Source organism: Tamandua tetradactyla, chromosome 1 (assembly GCF_023851605.1).
Source record: "Tamandua tetradactyla isolate mTamTet1 chromosome 1, mTamTet1.pri, whole genome shotgun sequence".
NCBI classification, from domain to species: Eukaryota; Metazoa; Chordata; class Mammalia; order Pilosa; family Myrmecophagidae; genus Tamandua; species Tamandua tetradactyla.
The window spans coordinates 113,095,368-113,119,455 of NC_135327.1; the positions used below are offsets into that span (position 1 = coordinate 113,095,368).

A 24,088-nucleotide genomic window follows, 5' to 3' on the forward strand; every position below is an offset into this window, starting at 1 on the left:
AAGGAAGATTTATAAGAAGTATGAGGTCCTAACTATATAAAAGTATGGACTGATAGAGAATGTGTTTCAAATGTAATTATTCTGATTCACAAAGATTTTAAAAGTATGTATAGGAAGGGTAAAAAGAGTTTCCATAAACTTATCTCCCAATCATTACTTTCTTAATCCTCCATTTACCACCACATGTTGCTTCTGAATGTTGTGATTTCTAACTGTACTACTAAGGTAGATCATCTTTAAATTGTAAATATTACTCTACATATACAGAAATGAAAAGCAGCTTTTTACAGTTGAGGTCAATATACTTCTAACCCATGAATCAGAGTAAATATACTAGTTAAATGAATCTACAATACCTTTTTTGAATGGATCTATGTGAAGGAAATGTCCACTCTTTTACTATATGTTGTATAAACCATTTTGCTAGTCATCTTTTGTTTAGGAATGATTTTAAGTCATCATTGCTCTGGTATATAACAATTGCTATATATACTATAAATCAAATACAATGTCAGTATCAAAGCCCCAGAGAAAACTCTTTAGTTTCTAAGAGGACATGGAAAGTTAAAAATAAGTTAAAACTTTAAAGTCTATCAGAATGAAATCACTGTAGATGAATTAATACATGGCGAATTTACCATAAAACTGAAGTTTTTTCCACTGTACAAATAAAGAGAAATATGGAAGTATTCATAATTTGTGAAAATTTATGGATTTATTAGTTATCTGTTTTTATTTAATAAATTCAGCAGTTGAAACAAGCATTCATTATCTCACACAGAGGAAAGCATAAGTGAACTTAAAAATACAACCCAGGGATTCATACAGTCAGAACTTATGAATTCTAAGTAAGAATAATAGTTTTAGTTTTCATACACAACAAAATGTAACCACTTGCTCCAAAATAAATAAGAATCATAACTTTATGCCTACGAAGTCCCTAAATAATTGTTTTATATAATGTCATAACATAAACTTTAAAAGCATTAAGGGGCTTTCTGTGAATTATCTTCTAGTCATTGAAAAATACAGTGATTCCTCTATAGTATATTTTTATATTTAAAAAATTAGGGTTAATTCACCACAAGAGTAAAAATTAAATTTACAAAATTAAAACATAGAATGAATATCATCCATGAGAAAATGTAGCCTTTGGATTGTTCTTACTTCATATTAACTTAAAGCTATTCTAAATTGCTGTTTAGAAAACTGGCTTACTTCAAGCCCCACGGTACCTTATTAGGATTGCTCTCGAGTCTTTAGGTAGTATATTCAGTTATTTACTCAGAAAATGTTTAATGAGCATTTACTAAATGCCAGGCATTGTTTTAATCACCCAGGATATAGTAGTGAACAAAACAGATAAAATCCCTGCTCTGGCAAATGTTATATTCCAGAGATGTGGAGACAAAATAAACATACAATGAGATGCAATGGATCATTCTCAATGTATTACAGAATTATAGAAAGTACTTGAAAACAAAACAAAGAGGATTGTGGTAATGGAGAGGGATGGGTGGGGAGGACAGTATTTTAGACAGACTGTACAGACAAATTTTCTCTGAAAAGAAAGTTGACATGAGTTGAGAAGACTTGACATGAGGGAGAAAGCGAAGTGAATCTGAGAGAAAAGTGTTCCAGCCAGAGAGAAAATACCAGACAGAATGCTTCAAGTGCGCTGGGACTATGAAGGCCACCATTGCTGGATCAGAACAAGAGACCAGGAGAATGGTTGGAGGTGAATTTGGAGGAGTGGCTTTGGGAAACAATTCCAGTTAATGGGAAGCCGTTATAAGGTTTCAACAAAGGAATGACATGATCTGATTTAAGTTTCAAAAGGGCTGTTCAGGCTGCTGTGTGGAGACCATCCTACAGATGAGCAAAGTGGAAGATTGACCCTAGTTAGTGTCCAAATCAGCAATGAAATAATCAGGACACACATGAACCAACTACAAATAGCCGCATAAATCAAGTAGAGTCCTTATAATTAATTGCAAAATACGTTCTCTTTGACTAAGAAATGATTTAGTCAACAGAAAAACTTTAAAGATAAAAGCGTCAGAACACATGTGGTGTGCCTTGGTGGGGTTGTGTTATCAGTAGTGCAGAAGCCTCTGCTTCCGTCCTGTTCCCGGCGCTGTGCCACTCTTAGACTCTCTCTTGACCCCTTAGTTACTGGATTGCTCTCATAAAATTTTATTTAATTTGCTCCAGAGGCAATTTAGGAAGCAGATACTCTTTGTAAAGCACTCTTAGATTCTCCATCCCCGAAGTCCAGATTATTATCATGCCAAATCATTTCCAGGAGAAGAAAAAAAATAAAAAGCCCCACAGATTTAGAAATCTCAAACATTAATGCATGGCCTGGTAATGAAATAACTGTATAAATGCATTTGACTCACGTGCTTCATTTCCTAATTATCCTGAATCCTTACCTCATCTTTAACCACATAAAATTTTCCATGACCCTATTCAATAAACACTCTAATTTTCAAATGAGTTCCTATTCTTCAGTCTAATAGAAAGGATTATTCTCTTGGAACCCATCTAATCCTTTTTGTTATATAAATTTTTTATTGTGTTTAATCATCTGCCTAAATGTATGTTTTAAATGCATAATTTAATTGTTTGCTATAAATGTATGTTTTAATACATTTATGGCAAATGTATGTGTCTAGCCCAAGCTGAGTATCAGTTCCCAATTCAAATATGAGAACCACTTGTTTTCTATCCTTTAAGGCTTCTACTCAGTTATGAGTTAAAAAATGTTTCTTTACAATTTAATATAAGTTTTGAGAAATTTTAATTGTGGCTGAGTTCAAGTACCTAAATCACTGCTATTTTAAGTTGAAAAGGCAAAAGGAAATTAGACTTTCATATGAAATATTGGAAATGGAAGTGGGGAATTATTGACCATTTGTCTGTAGATATAGAAAGAAAAAATTAAAACAACTGATGAACTACAAAATTTTAATTATTTTCTTTTATCAAAATATTTTAGTCATCTAGTTTTCAAATACCCATTCTATTTTCTTTCAAAACATAATTTAATATTCTACAGCATCATAAATTCAAGACTTTTCCTAATCAGTTATGCCCCTATCATTTCCAGTTAACTTCCCACTGAACCAAATGGGACCATGTTGGCCACTGTTAAGCTTGACAATCAAGAGTCTTTGAAATGTGCCTGAACCTTTGAGTTCCTGAATAGCTACTTAAATTCAGGATTCCCATTGCCTTATATGTATTACCAAAATAATAACTTACCTGAATGGTTATCCTTAAGATATATATTTTCTGAGTAGAGAGTGCTATTACATATTAAAGATTATTGACAGTGTACTTCACTGGAGAAATGGGCCTATCAAAAGGATGGTCAGTGTTTTCCATGCTTTCTTTGAAATAATGGAAGATTGGGGGTGGCTTTGTTTGAACTGCTTCCTCAGGAATTACCTTATTCCTAATGTCCCTTAAGAAAAATTACATTATTGATTTTTGTTGGATAGGTTAATTTCTGAATTAATAGCATTTCTGTTGTCTTCTGCAGTAACATCTTACAGTTGTTTAGCCTCAGTTCTTTTATTTATTTGGATCACTGATTGTTATGAGGCCCATAACACTCCCAAGTTGACAACTGTGGTTCTGTTCTTGGTTAACTGAAGTTCTTTGTTCATTTTGTTTTGTTTTCAAGAAAACTCTTTTCTTTGTTTTGAACTCCATGCATGTTTGAGAGAGATCTGCTTTTATGTTTGAGCTGCATAATTTCATCCCTGTAAAAGCAAGATAATATTTTCTGCTTTTCTAGATTAGTGTAAGCCTCTTACATTCTTACATACCATGGGTACCTGGCCCTTGGGAGAAATGGAATTTATATTTTTCCCTCAGTGCATCAGATAATTCAACACAATGCTGATGAGATAATATCTATAATCTCTGTGTTGACTGTTTGGCCTTGTCTTTTTTATGGGCTTCATTTCCTAATCCTTAAACTACATCATCTTCCACATCCTTTCCTGCCATATTTCTCTCATTCTGTGCACACAGCACTGCTTCATTGGAGAATCATAAGAGAGGGTGGGATCAATCAAACAAGTTTCCTACCACTACTAAGAGATGTCACCCCGTGTAACCTTAGACTAATTAGTCTAACTCCATGCCTCAGTCTTCTCCTCTGTAAATGGGTATAATAATAGTGTCTACTTCATAGGTAGTTGGAGGACTACATCAGTTAAAACATGCAAAACATTTAGTGTCTAGCATATAGTAAAGCTCAAAAAAAATATTAGCAATTGCTAGTTCTAGATCGTGATTTAATGTTCATGTCTTTTAGAATGGAAATCAGGAGCATGATAGTCACATGTGAACATAACATTTCTTTATACTGCTGACTCATTGTAAAATGTATAACTTGAAAACTTGATCTTAGAAGAATAGCTACCAAAATTTCTCCAATTTGAGTCACTAATATGATTCTTTCCATTGACTTCCTACTAACTTAACTTGCCTAAAAATCTTAACTCCAAAATTCCCCTATTATTTTGTTTCTATACTTTTTATCTCATCCATTTTCCCCCTTGCTTTGTAAGTCTCTCCAAACCCAAACCCAGTAGTTTATTATTTCTGCCCTCAAGGTAAAGACATCAAAAGTCTTAGCACTTTAGCTGTGGGTCTCATTCGGCCTGCATCTTCTCTTCTAGTTTTCAGATGAACACATAAGCCACACACTTTTTAAGATATCTCTAGTTCAATAGCAGTTTTGATTTTGTAATAGCTTCTAGACAGCAATATCTTGGCACAAAATACAAGAAGATGTAGTTTTACAATAGAAAGTGTGCTGGTTTGAAAGGATGTATGTACCCTAGAAAAGCCATTTTTAATCAAAATCCCATTTCATAAAGGCAGAATAATCCCTATTCAGTACTGTATGTTTGAAATTGTAATTAGATCATCTCCCTGGAGATGTGAATTAGGGAGTCACATCTTGATGTGATCTTGTAATCTTGAGTGATCAAGAGTGGTTGTTAAACTGGATTAGGTAGAGACATGTCTCCACCCACTTGGGTGGTCTTGATTAGTTTATTGAAATCCTATAAAAAAAGGAAACATTTTGGAGAAAGAAGGAGATTCAGAGCGAGCAGAGCAGAATGACATAGCCACAAGAAGCAGAGTCTACCAGCCAGCGACCTTTGGAGATGAAGAAGGAAAATGCCTCCTGGGGAGCTTCTTGAAACAGGAAGCCAGGAGAAGAAGCTAACAGATGATACTGTGTTCGCCATGTGCCCTTCCAGATGAGAGGGAAACTCTGACTGTGTTTGCCATGTGCCTTCTCACTTAAGAGAAACCCTAACTTCATCGGCCTTCTTGAACCAAAGTATCTTTCCCTGGATGCCTTAGATTGGACATTTCTATAGACTTGTTTTAATTGGGACATTTTCTCAGCCTTAGAACTGTAAACTAGCAACTTATTAAATTCCCCTTTTTAAAAAGCCATTCCATTCCTGGTACATTGCATTCCAGCAGCTAGCAAACTAGAACAGAAAATATTCAAATTGATTGTATGCTATCTTCCTTAATACAGTTTAGCAACTACTACAGACTTGCCAATAAAAGTGCTGTCAGTTTGTAAGTGAATGTAATAATGGTTGCCTTAGTATCCCTGAGGATCTTTAGCAAAAGCAGTTGCATTTAAGTAGTGTTTCTTTTGTTTCTTCCTCTTTTTGCTTATTCCGTTTTTATTTTTGTTAACATTTATCCTCATAAGTGCATGTGGGCAGTGTTTTCTCTAAAGCTTACTGACCTGGTTATGATATATGTTCTGAGTCACAGATTATGAAATTATGATGTAAAACAACATATACAGGTGTTAAAAAGAAAGCAGCAGGTTAAACTTTAAATGAGATGAAATTTCACCCGAATAAGCACTGCATTAAAACCAGAGTTTGTTGTTTGTTTTCTCATCATGAGTCTACAGTTTCTGGCAATTTACCAAGTTATGAGCTTGGAAAAAAGAAATGTGTCAAAGGTCAAATTGCTCATAAAAGCATTTCTGAAATGTCAGAAATAATTACACTGCATAGAATAATAAATCCCCAAATAAATTAAATATCCTTTTATAAAAAGTTTTCTCTGTACCCTGGTTTCATTTCCCAAAGTCATACCATTGATGACTTTGAGATCATAAACTCAATACATTTTAAGGGTAAATTACGTACTAAAGGAAAAGAAGTATATTTTGGAAAGTGTTCCTGATTGAAAACATAGTCAAAATATTTTCCAGTGTTTGTCAAGTGCTTACTAGATTCTTGTGCCTATAAATTACTATATTACAGTGGAGAGAAATGGGTTTTGGAGTCTGGGAATCTGGGCTGGAAGTTTTAACTGTCACTGTAAAGCTAGGCTTTGGGCAAGAGGAAAGAAAGCTCTGTTGGAGCCTCCATTTCAAAAGCTGTAAAGTGTGATCTAAAAATATTTACCTCTTGAATTGCTATGACAATCATCTGTTTGGTAGCAACAGGTCCACAAAAGTATCATTTCATTTTCTTTCAGCCTTGGATCTAATAATCCACGTGGAACTGTCATAGATTTTTAAACAGAGAAGTAACATGAAGAAAGAAGTCATGTTAAAAGAATTGCAGTCATCAGCAGATTTAGATGGGTGGGTTTGGGGGCGGAATTTGAGACTCTGACTTCATTTGCACGATTTTTATTTTCTTTTGCTTTCTTTTGAAATTATACTGGGAATAGTGGGAATCAAAAGAACAAGACAAACAATGGATGGTTACACCCAGAGTCGTTTTGTTTTGTTTTTAACAATATCTTACAAGATCATCACTGACCAAGGCATAAGCACTGACCAGTCAGAACTGAAGACTTGCCCATTTGGTTTTGTCTTTAAAAATCAATATGCCTGTACCTGTACAAGCCAACACATACCAAATGAATATTAGTATGATATTTCTTCAGAAAATTGTATAATTCTATAGCCTAATATAATTGCTTTACAATCTTAAAAAATATTTACTCCCTCCTATGAGAGCAAAATTCCTACTAAAGTATATCTGTGTTTGTTTTTATATTTGAGTCAGTTATACTGGGTGTACATCAATATGAATATATAGGTATATGTTCCTTCAGAGCTGCAATTGCATTTTATCAATTCATAAGTAAACAGTTCTCCTAATATACATACAGTTACCTTAAAAACTAGATATTACCCCAAAATATTCCTATTAGGAAACCACTGCCATAAAGCTTCATTTCCTGTTTTGTTCATTTAAGACTCTTGTATGGTGACCATGAAGGAGGAAAAAAAAATGCACTTTGGTTCACCTATGTCTTTTTAAAATACCTAGATCTTTGCTTCAATTCAGAATTTGAAATAAATAGCAAACGTGTTAAGATAAATTAAAATGTTACCAATGTTATTTACTTCTAGCCAAATAAGTATATATATAAATTCATGTAATAAGTAAGATCATGTGCTGAACTGATGATGCTCTTTCTCTATCAGCCTTATCTATTTTAAGTACAAATTTCTGACTGTAACTCTGAAATGGCCCTGAGCAACATGTTATAAATATGAACTGTTGATGAAATGGCCTGAGAGTTCATAAAATCTTTGTGGTTTCCAATATGGAAAAGAAAAAATTTCATACCAATTAATAGAGAACACTTCCCCATCGTTGAACTTTTTTTTCTAGAATTCTTTTCCTATGGTTTGCTATCAGAGATTCCATTACAACTATGAAGATTAAAGGGACACACTATGGCTTACTCAGCTGTAGATTTCAACCAGGTGTTTGTGGTTCAAACTTTTTAGTGTTTCTACATGGGCCTCATCAGATGGCAAAATGGAAGATACTGGAAAAGTTTAATGGTGATGATTAATTAGTTCTTTGGATTAGTTTCTGCTTCAGAGCCTTCACATAATGTTCAGTCCTAAATTTATATTGTTCTCCCTTCCTCATTTAAAATCACTTTAGCCTTCATGCCATCAAAATTTCACTGCCATCAAAATTCCTTCCTTTTTTATTTTTTGTATGTTGTATGGCAGGGGTCACATTTCATTCTTTTTCCATGTGAGTATCCCATACTGCCGCACCATTTGTTGAATTTTTTTGTTTGGTTGTTTTCTTTCTTTCTTTGTTTTTTAGGGAGAAGTGCACATGCCAGAAATTGAACCCAGGTCCCCTGCTTGGCAGGCAAGAATTCTACCACTGAACTACTGTTGCACTGCCACCTTCCTTTTTGAACTATGCAATTTCTGGTCACTCTATTAGTCCATGTTCACATTCACCAGTGAATCAAAATTGTGCATTGTTTACTGCTGCATGTGTTTCAGTGATAAGCATACTATGTCTAAATCTTTTTGTCCTCTTACCAATCCTAGCAAGATTCCAGGTCAAATATAAGTCCATTTAAAATTTGTTTGGAATTTTCCCATTACTCAGTAGACTTGTTTGCACATTGTGCACATGGTGATCTTGTAATAACTGTCTGTGGAATAATTATTCTTTCTTTTTATTTTTGTGAGTATGAAAAGGGTCCCAAAAAGCTGGAGCACAGGAAGAAAGATGTTAAAAATTCTTTTAAATGAGGAAATTTACAAACTGAAACTGGTTTTTAACTTAGCCCTAAAGGGTTGGTAAAGAAAGGTGTGAAGTCATCCTTTACAGCAGTAAAGCCCACCTGCGCTGTGTGTTGCACCTGTACTCAGTTAATGGAAAATGAGCTTGCTAGATGTCAAGTAGGGACAGATTGTGTAATGTCTTAAAACAGTGGACAAGAAAGCCTGCTTGATACGGAGAACTGCAGGGAGTCATCAGAGGGCGTGCAGATGTGATGGCATCACTGCAGGGGAGCTAGCAGGTTACATGGTTGACAAGACTGATTGAAAGTGTGAAAATCCCTCCAAGAAAGAAAGTTGGGTAACCAAAACTTGGAAAAAGAGTAAAACAAAAGGAAAAGCCTCTTCAAGGGCCCTTACCCACAAAAATCCCTATCTGGTTTCATGAGTGACTAACTGGGACAGAACCTACAGGATGCCTAGTGTGAGAGAGGGCAATGCTAGAGACATCAACACAGGAACTATATTTCATCTCAGAGTTAACTGAATTCTATCAAGCTACTTGATATGGAACTATCTACTTATATAAGCCTTTAAAGTTAAATTTAGCCAATAGATCATAATAAATGTGACTGTTTTGTTGACTGTATTGATAAGCCTTCAAAATGACCATAATACATAACTTATTTCATTTAATAACATTGACACTGCAATATAGTTCAATGTAACCATGTCACAGCACTTCAGAAAGTTTTACTTTTTACTTGTTTGTTTTACATCAAAGAGATGCCTAAGAGTCTTTGTTAACCATAAGTATTTATGTGCAGCTGTTTAACTTACAAGTTTTTAGAAGGTGAAATAAAATATTTAGTCCATAGTGAGACATGGACTCAAGGAGCACTCACTATTAGGGTGCCATGTATCTTGGAACTTCTGCTTATCACTCTGTGGCAAAATATTTTATGTTATAACTTTTCAATTCAATTTTTTATTGAGGTCCAAGTGATGTTTACCACAGAGCTATAAGTCCCAGGATATGATCTATAACATTTGATAATCATAATTACATAAAATGGTTGTTCCTTATATTTCTGCATTTCCTCATAACTGTAGCTCTTTAACTAAAAAAAAAAGTCACTGAGCAATTAGGCTTTTGCTATGAGTCTAATGCAGTGTATTCTATCAGTACCTTCCTGCAAGCCCATTATAAGTGGAATCAGGAGAAAATGATTAAGCACATTAATTCCAGTGGACTAGGGTATTTAAAATGGAAGAGATCCCCTGCCATAGAGGTGTGGGAAGGATGGACATCAAGTCCAACTGCAGGAAGAGATGAAGGTAGCGAGGTATTATTGTAGTAGACAACATTTCTCACTGTGTGCCAGACACCGTGATAGGCATTTTATTAAAACTTTTTTTTTTCACTTAATGCTCATAGCAATGCTATAAGAAAAGTACTATTGTTAGCTTCCATTTTGCACATCAGGAAACTAAATCTTAGAACCATTAAGTGATTTGCTCAAGAGCACATAGTTCATAAGTGATAGCACTTAGAATTTGAAATTTCAAGCTGAAAAACAAGGGGAATAAACCATTCAAGAATGAAGATATGAGATGAGTAAATCTGAGAAAGGAAAAATGAATATAACTTGGTTAAATCTCAAATAATGCTGGAGAAAAATCATTTGAATTTTCTAGGATTTCTAGTGTGCTTTCCACAAACAGAAGCCAGTTCTCTCTGTAATCAATGAAAATAAACAAAGCAGGATAACGTGGGAATTTGAGGCAGACAAGCAAAAATATAATAGGAGAGGGCATAAAAATGAAATATTAATTTTACTTAAATGTAGTTAAGAAATCACTTCTCACACGTCATTCCAAAAGTGCGTATATTTTCCATTATACCATAACATATTGTACACATAAAGAACACCATGGCAGCTGGTGTTAAACAGGTCAAAAGTCCGAGGTCCCAGGTGGAACCTGACAGAGAACAAGCAGTGCTCTTTTTTCTGCCTCTCCTTAAGTAAAATTCTGAACCAGAGTCATTTGGAGAGGAAATTGTGGCTGTCGTAACAGAGTATTGCTTGCCTAGTGCCCTGCTCAGTGAGTGGGCAGCTTATACCATGGGTGGCTTAAATTCAATGAAACAAGACCATGCAAAGTTATGGTTGGATTTTAAACTAATTTTTCATCACTGATTTATAACAAATCATATTTTTTAGTGTACTCTATTAGAATGGGTTCCATCTCAACAAAAGTCAAACTTACTAAGAATGGAAAGTATTGTAAAGAAGATGATGAAAAAGGAGGAAAAACCTGAAAAAAATAATATAATGAAAAGAACTTAGGTTGCTTAAAGATACTCAAAAGTCATTAGGTAAATATATAGATGGAAAAAAAAGGAAAGAGAAAGTGAGGCCGATGATAATATTCATACTGTTAATTGTGTATAAAAGATTCTAGTGTTAACCAACACCTGAAGATATATACACGTCATTGGTTTTTCCGAAAAGCTATGTCCTGGAATTTGGGGTCCATTTGTTTACTTCTCCCACAAGTATTGATTGTGAAAGTCTTAAGTGACTGTCTTTGAACCAAGTACTTCAGATGTAAAGATATTAAATGAAGCAGAATTTCTGGCCTGAAGACAATCATGAGCAGAGGGAGTAAGAGGTAAATAGTTACGAGAATTCTTAAAAGTTATATGTCTATAGGAATCAAAAGGGTGGAACACGACTCCATCCAGGGACTTTGAGAAAGTAAGAGGGGTTTCACAGAGGAAGAAAATCCAGTCCTAAAGGATGATTTAGGAAGGAGATGGGGCCACCAGGCAGGGAGAAAAGCATATGCACAGTGGCAGAAGAATGAGAAAGCATGTCAGTTCCTGGGAAAGCAAGCAGCTCTCTGTAGCTAGAACTTCGGGAAAACATGAAGCATCACAGCTGATGATCGTGTACTGTGCCCTACTAAGGAATCTGGCCTTCAGCCAATCAACAAAATAGTAATTGTCAGAGTTACCGTAGACTTTGTATTGGCAAGTGAAATTTGATTCCCCAAATTACAATACTAGAGAATCTCTAGGTATACTATTTAGAGTACACTATTTTTGTTGACCGTGTTTGTACAGCTGGCATGTCTCTGCTTTCATACTTCTGTCTGCTTACCCACCTCTCAGTTCTATTATTGAAGAGTTTCTATTTTGCAATGCCTCCTGCAGGCATACTGCATGTATTTCTCCTATGACTATTAACATCAACCACAACAACCTGCTCATGTCCAAGATTAAAAAGAAGTCAGGATGATGCAAGAGGCATCGAGGGAACAGTGCTAAAAACCCTTATATGACTTAAAAAAAATAAAATTAATCATATTCTAATTTTTTAACATTTATGTTCTTAGCTGAGCACCTAAACTATAAAAATCTTGAAAAAAAGGAACATGGTTCATCTTTTATATTACCTGAAGCTCTATTACAATTAATGCAATACACTTTTAGTATATACTTTACCAGGAAAAAAAGGAGTCTGTCTTCTGATCTCGAGACTCATTTTGTTTTATTTCTATGGAAATCTTCATGAATTTTTAGTGTAATTACCTCAAACAGATGTTCAATTTTCTTAGCCTAAAATGATAATGAGAAAGAAATGGAACATTTTAGAAGGAACTTGATGGTGTTCATGAAAATAGACCAAATAAGGGTAAATTTGGGTACGATTTTAAAGATGTCAAAATACGCTTGAGATTATATAAAATCAGGAATTACTTTTAAAATACCTTACTAAAATTATGTTTGTGAAAAAGCAGAAGTTAAATGAGGGGTAGATGCAACGTAAACATTTAAGACTTGTTTTGAGCCTATAAAAATAAGTAAATTCAAGCATTTCCATTTTTTCCTTCAACCTCTTACATAGGGAATCACAAACAAATTAAAACTTCAGTTTGAGTTAAGACTTCAGTTATGTCTTCCAAGTAGGACACAAGTTATAAAACATAGACGATGGTTCATTCTTTCAATTCTGTGTCCTATATTCTATGTAAAATATGCCCTTTATAGATTTGATTAAAAAAATCTGGAGCTTCTTTGTATGTGTGGTTGGGGGGAGGTTGGGGTAAGCTAAATAAATGCAAAATGGTCCTTGGAAATTATCTTGGTAAATGTATACTGAAAAATGTATATTTAATACACAAGACATGGAGAGGATTCTAAGTGTTTATCACAATCAAAATTTAGCCAACAAACTGTCCTCAGGGAAAATAAAGAACAAGTTGCAGTGGCCTTTGCTTGCATCGATGTGAAAACCACATCAAGCACAGACGTGATAATCGCTGTGTCTACCCAGATTTAATGGTATGCACACTCAGATAATCAGAGCCTCAGATGATTCTGTAATGGAGACAGCTGCTGGTCGAAGATGCCCTAACAGTAGGACAGCTAGTATGGAAAACTGTAATTTCCTAAGTGGTAAGCAGTAAAAGTTCCTATTGTAGTGGTATATTTCTCTACAGGGAAAGATTATAAATTAACCTGATATCTGGGTATGTCCGTGTTTTTACATTTACTACTATATGTTCTCTGAAGTACTATCATGCAAAACAAATCTTTTCTAATCAAAATATTGTCATTTATCCATTAAAAATGAGTTTTAATATGAGGGAGAAGGATGAAATTTTTTTCTGCTCTTATTAGTAGAGACCTCATTTCCAGGTAGCTCCTTATATAAGAAAATAAGATGAGAGAAACGGTTTCAGAAAGTGGCTGGAGATGTTAAGTCCTGTGATTGCCTGTTAGTCATTGACAGCATTTTCCCCCTAAGGCTTCCCAGATGACTTGTGCCTGGAAATCTGAGGATTTAGCTTAAAAAGAGCATAGCTCCTAAGAGTTCCAGTTTATGGCCAATTTAGCAGAGCTGATGAAAGCATTCTTTGAAAACAAAGTGAAATACCTGAATGATTCCACATTCACTCAGTTCTATTGCTGTTTGTTCAATAGCCGTGAGCCAAAACAGCTAATTGTGGATGTGTCAACAAAGCACACTCTTTGTATTTGAGGCAGTGTTTGCCTGGCACGATGCATCACTGTGCCTTGAGAAACAACTTAGAGTGCCTGTTTCCTTTGTGGACAAAGGCTTATCCATTATTAACTGATGAGACATTTTGAGTTCTTCCTACACCAAACCATTTTAAAAAGAGGGCTGAAGAATTGGTTAGAACGCAATTCAAAATTCTCCTTTAGTCAAAGTTTTGCTGTTTGAGATAGGTAACTTAAATCTTCTGAGTTTTAATATCCTTTATAAATAAAAAGAAAACCAATATTAATATCTATGTCAGAAGGTTGTTCTGAGAATTAGATGAGATGATGTATATAACATTTATATCGTTGTGCCCAGCACAAGGTGGGCATTCAGTAACTATTCATTGATTGATTGTTTCATCCACATATACTAAGATAAAGAGAAGTATAAAGGGAAGTCCCACAGAGAAGGGAATAATACTAGATATGAGATCCAGATGAAGTTGATTTATACAGCTGCCCCTTCAGGAGACCTTCTGATTCTAATCAAACCACGAGAGCACAAAAGCAGAAATTCCTAGAGCAATGCTTCCCAGATTTTATGTGAGGTCAGATCACCTGGGGATCATTTAAAAATGCAGATTATAGTGCAATCAGTGGAATCAGAGACGCTACATTTCCAGCAAATTCCAGCTAATTGATATGCTGCCCATCCACTGACTGTACTTTAGCAAAGTCCTAGGGCATTTCAATATGCAGCCATGTAAGATATGCTGTACTTAGAGTCATTTTTTCTAGTTGAACATTCTGTTGCCTGGTACAACACCTTAGAATTCGTTCATTCGTTTATTCATTTAACCAAAGATTACTTGGTGGCCACCATGTGTCAGTCACTGTTCTAGATACCACATACAAAGTAAGGAACAAGGCAGATAAGTTTTCATACCTTCACAAGACTTTTAGTCCAGTGGTGGGCTCAGGCAATAAACGTGTAAACAAATAATTACATAGTTCCTGGTGGTAATTAAAACTGTAAAGAAAATGAAACAGTTATTGTGAGAGTGCACTGAGAGTCACCGAAGGCGGCCCTCCCAAGAAGATAATAAAGTGTTGAGAAGTCTAGACCTTGAAGACCTCAGACATTTCAGGCAAAGGGAACAGAAAGTGCGAAGTCCCTGAGGCAACAATGATTTTAATCCGTAAATGGGAAAGGGAGGAAAAAGCCATTATGGCTGGAGTATAATGGCATAATATGAATGGGAGAGAATAATGGCCATGATTTCAGAGAGGTAAGTTTGCAAGGTGAAGATCACACCTGGCAAAGTTGAGAATGCCCGAAGGGCTGAAATTACCAGGGACATCTTTGTGAAAGAGATTGGATCTGGGGCAGGTTTTAGCTCTACAGAGGGTTAAACTGTGCTTTCTATGGAGAAGGAATGTGCCTCCAGAGAAAAAAAAAGCACCTAACTAGGCAAAACAAGTAAAAAAGAGCTAAAATAAGATTTGAGGCACAAGTAGAAAAAAAAATTATGCATTACATCATAAAGAAATACAGCCCTTATCCCCTGTAAATTAATCTAACAGCACACATTTGGCAAACTCTCAATCGTCACAAAATGAATTAGATTTTTCTGAGTAGAAGTGATTGGATAACTACATAGAAGCATAATTCTTACGTAATTCTTGGCTGTACCCTCAAACTGTTTTGTGTTCCAAAGAACATTGAAAACAAGTAAAAGACAGCAGTGAATAAAATAAGGAATATGCAAGCCCCACTTGGACTGAGAAAAAATTGGGGCAGGAAAAAGAGTCATCATTATTATGCAAATTGTAAAATGTTAAATGCCTTGTGCTATAATGGTTTTTTTGTACTCTACCTATGTATCTACTATCTATATCTCTATCATATTGTTTTATTGGGATATAAGCCAAACCCTAAAGCCAATAATAGTAGAACTTGAAAGAGAACCAATAAAATCTTCAGAGTAACTAAGGAAGAATGAATGATAGAATAATGATTCAACTGTAATTTCAATGAATCTTCCTTTATTATTAGTGAGAGGGCTTTGCAAACTAGTGACTATTAAGATGTAAGTGCTTTCCAATTAACTTTTGATTTTGTCTAATGATTTAACACTTTGCAAACTAGTAGCTATTAAGAGGTTAGAGCATTTCCAATTGACTTCTGATATTCTGTTGTGTTTTTCAAATGTGCGAGTAAAGGATTGTACGTTAAAATGATGCTCCTAAACATCCATCAGTGAGAAATAGCTTTGAGTTGTTTGTCTAAAAGGGGTGAGAAATGGTAGGGTTGTTCACCCCTTCTCATCTTAACAGCTGGTCCCCTGAGGCACACAGTTCTGGCATACTCATCCATAATTACGGTTATATTCTGTAGCAAAATAACATATTAATTTTGTTTTGTTCGTATTTTTTTTTTTGGCACGGGCAGGCTCTGGGAATTGAACCTGGGTTTCTGGCATGGCAGGTGAGAACTCTGCCACTGAGCCACCATTGCACCACCTTGATTTGTATTTTTCACTATTGGTCTCATTAACAACCAAGTCACAGAGTTCAGACTTTTTCTCGTGTTTCCCTTTTGGTCATTTATAACTCTTATGGTTATCTTTGGAAGTTTCAAATAGCAACCATATTTTCCTTCTCCTTCGGCTGTTGTAACCCTCATTCCATTCATTCAACAGATAGTAAATGTGTCAATTTTTTTTTTTTTGGCCGACCTTTGTGCTACTCACTGTGATGATGACCAAGACAGCTAGAGCCCTCGTCCTAACAAACCTGAGAGTTCAGTGGGGTTAGAAACAAACAAGAAAATGCCAAGGAGGAAAGATTATGCTATGAAACCCACATTTGAAGCAGATGGGTGGCGATGGTAGGATCAGAGAAGGCTTCCCATGGAAATTTATTTTTAAACTGAGACTGAAAAAATAAGGAGGAATTAGTGAGACAGAAGGAAAAGTCTGTGTGTTGGAAGCCAACGATCCAAGGATGGAGAACAAGATATGAAAACTCAGAAAGGAAAGAACCAAGGATGGTCAAAGAAATGAGAACTGTTAATGAAGGAAATGAGGCATGGTCCATGGTCCATGTTCCAGTGAGACGAAACAAGAAAGGGAAACGAGAGTCAGGTCGCTTGAGATCTTATAAACTTACAATAAATCTGGTCTTAGGAGAAATTAGAAACTACTGTAGAGTTTTAAGCACTGGAGTGACACTGTATTACTTCTGCCATTTGCTTGCCTTGTCTTTGTTCTCTCTCGTTCTCCATTTGACCCCTTATGCAGTGGTTTTATGATGTTATCCTATCATTTGCATTTCTTGATGATCCACATTTAACAAACTTTTTTTTTTTAATAAAAGGAGAAGGTTATCAATTGTGCAAAAAATAAATTATCTGGGCGACACAGGAGAGTTTGTAAAATACAGACATCTGAGTTGGTTTATGAAAAAATAGGCACATGCTATGGGTATATATATTCACTATTTATTTGTGAATAATGATTCACCACCAATAAAGAGAGGAACATATGTCGTTGGTGCAACTTATTTCTAGCCTGATATTATAAGTATAAATATCACTTAAATGACAGGCATTTTTAACATATATTTTCAGCAATATGCTTGATCTACACCTATATGCATATATTTATATAAAATACTTATATTTGTCTAACATCCAACTGCATGCAGTTCCTCTTTTGATAATGAATATATTGACTTTGTTTTTAACTAAGAACAAAGGGGAAATATTCTAATTTATCTGGGTGCCCATCTGGTTTCAATTGCTCATTTTACATTGACTTAGCAATGACAGACTTCTGGTGACCATGTCTTTCCCAGGAGAAGGAGTTGACAGACAGCTGTGCAGAGATGCTATCTTCCCCATCCCGGTGGCCTGCGATGCCCCCTGCCCAAAGGACTGTGTGCTCAGCATGTGGTCTGCATGGTCCTCTTGCTCACACACCTGCTCGGGGAAGACCACGGAAGGGAAACAGATACGGGCAAGGTCCATTCTGGCCTATGCGGGCGAAGAAGGTAAGGTCATCATCTTCAGAAGGGATTGGGGTTCCTTTGGGAAGTTGTCATGTATTTTCTTTGTGTAGCTGGGCTGGGATGATTGATGTTCTGTGAAAATCAACTACCAAGAACCCATCAATCCAAGAAAATTTATTGTCATTTTATTGGGTGGTTTGGTTCTGTTCATAAGAATTCATCTTGCAGATGTATCTTTAATTAAGAGTGGAGACATTTTTTAAAGTGAAGTCACTTCTTTTTCCCCTCGTAATTAATTCAGGCTCTTTCCACTCCAAGGTGTTAACCCTGTAAAAAGATTTGAGAATGGCTCTTCACATTCCAGATATCAAGTTTCACTGGCTTCTGTTTCATTAATCAGTTTTTTTCCTTCTAAAATCACACCTGACCTTCTCATAAATAGGTATATAATCCAAAAATAAAGTTAAAATGTAAAAGTAAACGCCAACATCTCTGCCTACACTTGACTGAAAAGCACGTGGATTTTCTACCATTCAAGGCTTCTGGACGTAAGCTCTGAGATTCAGAAGTCTCATATGTAGATTCTGTTCATTTTAAAAATGGTTACTCCTAAATCACTTCACCCTATGTGGTCATCAGACATGTTTTGTCACATATTCATACCTCACTTGTGCATGCTTTATTGGCAAGAAATATTAGACTATTCGTAATTGTCTCTCGAACTTATATCCAGATGCTAATTTGGCCTCTGTGTGACTGGGTGATATAATGTCATACTTTATCTTGTCATTCTGAAAAATATCACAGGTTAAGGAAAGCATAGAAACAAAGCAAATTCTATCACATTAAGGCATGTTCTTCCTCAGGAATATAAGTGTATGTTATTGAAATATTATCAAGCTAAATGGCCCTTCTCTTTATTCACAGGAAGCATTGTTAATGATTTCTATTTGTAGTAAGCATATGTTTCTCTGTGTATCTCCCTAAATAGTCAGTTTTAGTTATCAGGGATTTACAGGATTGCCTATACCTTTAAAAAAATTGTTTCTTTCTACAAAAGGTTGTAGAAACCTGGACATTTTCTTATAAATAAGAAAGACTAAAATCAAACTTGTTATCTATTTATGTAACACTTATGCAAAAAACAGCTACCTTGGCTCTAGGACATGAGTGAAAATTTTTACATGTTTAAAAAAAAAAAGGCAACCTATGGGAAACTTAAGAATTTTTATTATAATGTCCAAGAACTTCTTCCCCAGTCACCTTCATGTAAATACTTAACTGCTTCATAAAAAAAAAGTGTAAGTATTGAACTTGCCTAATGGAAAAACAAAACCTTTTCAAGAGAAAGTTATACTTTTTACATGGTTGAGCAGTAACTCTAACCTTGTGTAGATTATATTCAGACTTCAAACTCTATCAGCTCAGATTACGTCTTGGGCTTCATTAAAATTAGGTCTGTGGTTACCCTGCTTCCTGTAAATCCATTACGCTCTGCAGACACTTGCTGTGTGACTAGTAATGAGTGACTTTTCACCCCATGAGCCACATGGCAAGGATTTTGCCGTGCTTGCAAAACCCTCCAGATCATTATTTCTAGAGACATGATGTTTCATACTGAAAGGTCATGAGATGTTCTAAAGGCAGAAATTTATGATTACTCTTTGATATTTATATCCACTTAGTTTGAAAGGGTGGGACGTCTATAATTTTTAATTAAGCCTAGGAGCTGCATCAGAAACAAGTCATGCTTGAAAATTATCAGTGTTTATATAGTAAATCAGAAAGGCATGGAATTCAAAACTATTTTGAAAGAAACCGGAGACACCTATGCCAGTGTTGACTCTGGCTGTCTCTGTGAACGTTTGTAAAAACTGGTATGAATATACAAAATAATTAATGGCAAATTTATCATTCAAAAGTATCCATTTAATACCTGTTATTTACCGGACATTGAAATATGTTTTCTCTTCCTCAAAATAAGTTCTTTCTCATTCTGAGCTGTTTTTTTTTTTTTAATGATTTTGGATTATATTTGTACAAACTTTTAAATTGTTTGTTTCCCTGCTAATTAATAATCCCGTGCAAAAGTAGGTTTTTCTATTACTCCCCAAGAGTTAGGGTTTTGTGTGTGCCATAAATGCTTTTAGTTTTCTATATTATCAGAAATTTACTGTGATAACCTTAAAGGAAAAGGCTACTTTAGTAAAACCATATATTGAGCATTAAACTTGAAATTAAATGATTTCCTGGTGGAATAACTTACAGGATAAGCCCACGTTCAAAGTATTTATTTGGATATATGAAATAAATATTGCAACATATTCTTTTCGTTTATCTCAGTTAGAACTTCACCATTAAACATTATGTTGTAGACTAGATAACCTCTTGGGTAAGTAGCAAACATCCCAGATGTTCAGTAACTTAAAAGAACAAAGTCTTTTATTTCTCCCTTATGAAAATTTTGCTACAGATTTGGGTAATTCTCCAGGGCACTCTGTCCTCTATGAAATAGTTCAGCATTGTCCCTCTGTATCACATTGTGTTTCTACAGTCTCTATGCCAAGGAAGAAGACAGTTGGAGATTCCAGCATCAGCAATTAAAATCTTCAATCCAGTAGTGACTTACCTCACTTGCACTCACATTATATTGCTATAGCAGTTCATATGACCATGCCTAACTTCAATTAAAGGAGGAATAAACCCTACCCTGTGCAAGAAAGAGAGAACTAGTAGTAGCCCTGATTTACTCAGTCTCTGCCTTGTGTGTCTGTGCGTGAGAAAGAGAGAGAGAGAAAGAAAGACTATTCCATATGACCCCAGTTCAGTGAATAAACCATGTCTCTCCATTGTTAAGAAGGTATGCCTTTTATACGTCTTAGCCTATTCCATAAGTGAATGAAAGAATAATAGAATGGCACTTTCTCTTTCTCATACTTTCCTTTCCTTGTTCTTTTCCCTCGACTTCCCTCCCTTTCCTTTTTGGTCTCTGCCCCTTCCTGAACTATTCTGTACAAAAGGCTGTTAGGTAGAGCCAAGCAGTCAGGCACCTGTGCCAGCAAGTGGGAAGTCTGTGGTGGTCCAGATTGAATTTTCAGAGCCCAGTTTGGGAGAGACAGGGCTGTGGCCTGGCATGGATGAAGAGGAAGCACATGGGATGTATTGGAGGGGTGAAGCAGGCCTAACACAGTGTCAGAGCACAAGCAGAGTGAAGAGAGAATCCTGGCATTGAGGCAGCCAGCCTAACATGGGGGATTGGAGACAGGTGGAGTTGTGAAAGCATTCTATAGTGTGGAATGGCCTGAGGCAAAGTGTCAAAGGAGGGTCAAAGTAAGGAAGATATCCTGTGGAGAAAGCAATGAGATGGCAATGGAAGATTGGGGAAATTGACCAAACTAGTAAATGTATTAAAGACAGTGGGAGCCAGGTTTATTGTTGGGGAAGGGAGCTACAGGTATGGGTAAGAGAGAAAACTAGAATAAACCCTATGGTATAGAATTGAAATTGGAAGCTATCTGAGTGAATTCATGGTGTTCAACATATGAAGATAGATGAAGAAATAAATAAAAAATGTAAATGTCTGAATAGGTGTTTTTGCGTCTGTAGCTCTGACCCTAAAAGGGTCATATAAGCACAAACAGAAACCAGATTCTGGTTTCTGACACCATTCTCCAATAATGTTAACCAGAAATCCTTGGAGATACAGCTGATTCTGGGCCAGGATAGAAAAAGTGCAAGATGTGCCTGGAGGATGTTGTGCCAGAAAGTAAGGAAAAGGAGGATGTATCAAAAGGCCACAGATGTCAGTTTGAAGGGTCTCCCATGGGCCACATTTGGGACAGTTTGAATACCAATATATATTATAATAAATAGTCATAGCCCATTAAATAAGATAGGAAATCATTTAAATAAGTGTTCTAGTTTGCTAGCTGCCAGAATGCAGTATACCAGAAATGGAATGGCTTTTAAAAGGGGGAATTTAATCAGTTGCTAGTTTACAGTTCTAAGGCCGAGAAAATGTCCCAATTAAAACAAGTCTATAGAAATGTCCAGTCAAAGGCATCCAGGAAAAGATACCTTGGTTCAAATAGGCCGATGAAATTCAGGATTTCTCTCTCAAGTGAGAAGGCACATGGTGAAAACAGTCAGGGCTCCTCTCTCAGCTGGAAGGGCACATGGCGAATACAGCGTCATCTGCTAGCTTTCTCTCCTGGCTTCCTATTTCATGAAGCTCCCGGGAGGCGTTTTCCCTCTTCATCTCCAAATGTCACTGGCTGGTGGACTCTCTGCTTCGTAGTGCTGCAGCATTCTCTGCTCTCTCTGAATCTCTCATTCTCCAAAATATTTCCTCTTTTATAGGACTCCAATAAACCAATCAAGACCCACCCAAATGGGTGGAGACATGTCATCCCTTAATCCAATTTAACCACCATTCTTGACTAAATCACATCATCCAGGGAGATGATCTCATTACAGTTTCAAATATACAGTATTGAATAGGGATTATTCTACCTTTATGAAATGAGATTTATATTAAAACATGGCTTTTCTTAGGGGGCATACATCCTTTCAAACCAGCACAGTAAGTAAATGAATAAATTGAACATTTGATGAAAAGCATTACATTTTTATATAGAGTCAAGTATCTCCCTAATGGAGAAGTCTAGCAGATACCATCTTAATCCTGTGAGCAAAATTAATACCATCAATAATGGAACAAATCAAAACCGTGTGTATGTGATGCAATGCAGTGAGAACATATGTCCGTGATATTTCTGTCAGAGATGCAGCTACAGCATCTAACCACGAGGAAACATCAGACAACCCAAATTAAACAACATTACGCAAAATAACGAGCCTATAATATTCAAAAGTGTTTAAAATATGAAAATTAAGGAACAATTCCAGATTGAAGTAAACTATGAAGATTAGACATATAAAGCCAATACTTGATTTGATTCTGAACTGGATCCTTTACTATAAAGGACATTTTGGAATAATTGGCAAGTTTGAATGGCATTTGAGGATTAGATGATGGTAATGTATCAGTTATGATTTCTTGATATTCTGGTTTTAATTATTGTGTGTGGGTATGTGTAGAAGAATATCCTAATTTATAGGAAATACATGCTAAAGTATTTAGGGTAATGTGTAATTTCAGTGACTTCTTCCAAATGGTCCAGGAAGAAAAATTATTGATAGTGTTGTTTTCATTTTTTCTGTAATTTTGAGGATGGTTAATAATGAAAACATAAAAAAGAATATTATAATAAAAATTATTTATGTATACTTGCTTTCCACAGAATTTTGCAGATGACATATAACCTATTATCAGCAATATACAAAAAATTGTCATGAAATGCTTCTTATTGAAATATTGATATGTGGAAACCAAATCATAAATGGTGCCTACTAGAGATACCTGATATACTGGCAAAAGTAAAAGTAATCTTTCCATTTAGAAAATAAAATCTTACTTCTTAATCCTTGACTTTTTCTAGTTAAATAAAATTGGCAATTTACTTTGAAAGAGAAATTCTAAGAGGAAGGCATTTTTTAATACTCATGTCTGACATATTTTTAATCTAAATAGTAGCAGCTTGAATTTGAAACAAAAATTTAAAAATTGATGTTAGCTGTTCAGCCTTCTCAATTTTTGTACTCATATCACAGGTCCTTGACAAACTTGTTTAAAAAAGGAGAAGTGATTTACAAAATGTTTTCTTGCCTTGTTAATAACAGCTTCTGTTAATTCTCATTATGTAGCTAATTAGCCTTACAGAGCAAGAAAAGAGAGAATATTTATATTTGCAAAGTTCAAAATGACCTGATATTGTAACATCATCAGCCAAATTTAAATGTCTTTACACCTGCTTTATACATGCAGAGAACAGAGGCAAATTAAAACAGAATTATGCCAACTTTTTCTCAAATAATAAGTCTATCATAATTATATTTTGCAGTGAAAAACATTAAGGAGGGAAATATTACTATTTTAGGTTGTTCACTTCTTACAGCTAAATGTTTTTAATACAAAGAGCAGAGAGCCTCTTTATTTCCAAAAGAAATTCTAAGAACCTAAGATATATTGCATGTATGGATGTATATACATGCACATATACACACACACTCTCTCTCAACTCCAGCTTCTAGTATATACTGTTACTTCCTCATCCTCCCATAATTGACCTTGAATTCTGAGTCTGCTTCAGTCTGTCCCTACAAGACCAGCACACAGGATTTATGCAGGTCCCACAGTGGGAGGTCTTCTGCCTCCTTCAACAAAAGGAATAAAAAAAAGGTGGGGAACCTGTGCGGCAGCAGAAATCTCCTGAAGTTCTCTGTAGCTAAAGCTCTACTAGTTCAGTTTCCACAAATCATGCCCTTGCCAGTGCACGTTTTGCCCAGCAGTGATCTACTATCAAAGGGATTTGGGCGAGAACAGCAGGCAAAGTTAGAACCACCTTGAAAACTGTAATTCATGGTACACTCATAGC

At 35.5% G+C, this 24,088-nt stretch overlaps 1 protein-coding gene across 1 annotated transcript in view; it reads left to right on the plus strand.

Annotated features, from left to right (window-relative positions):
• The window catches only part of THSD7A (thrombospondin type 1 domain containing 7A), a 454,108-nt gene that overhangs the window by 342,840 nt on the left and 87,180 nt on the right, over positions 1-24,088 (plus strand). The window contains exon 7 of the mRNA XM_077122733.1: positions 17,439-17,633. Within this exon, the coding sequence (XP_076978848.1) occupies positions 17,439-17,633 (195 nt within the window). The remainder of the gene's footprint in view (positions 1-17,438; positions 17,634-24,088) is intronic.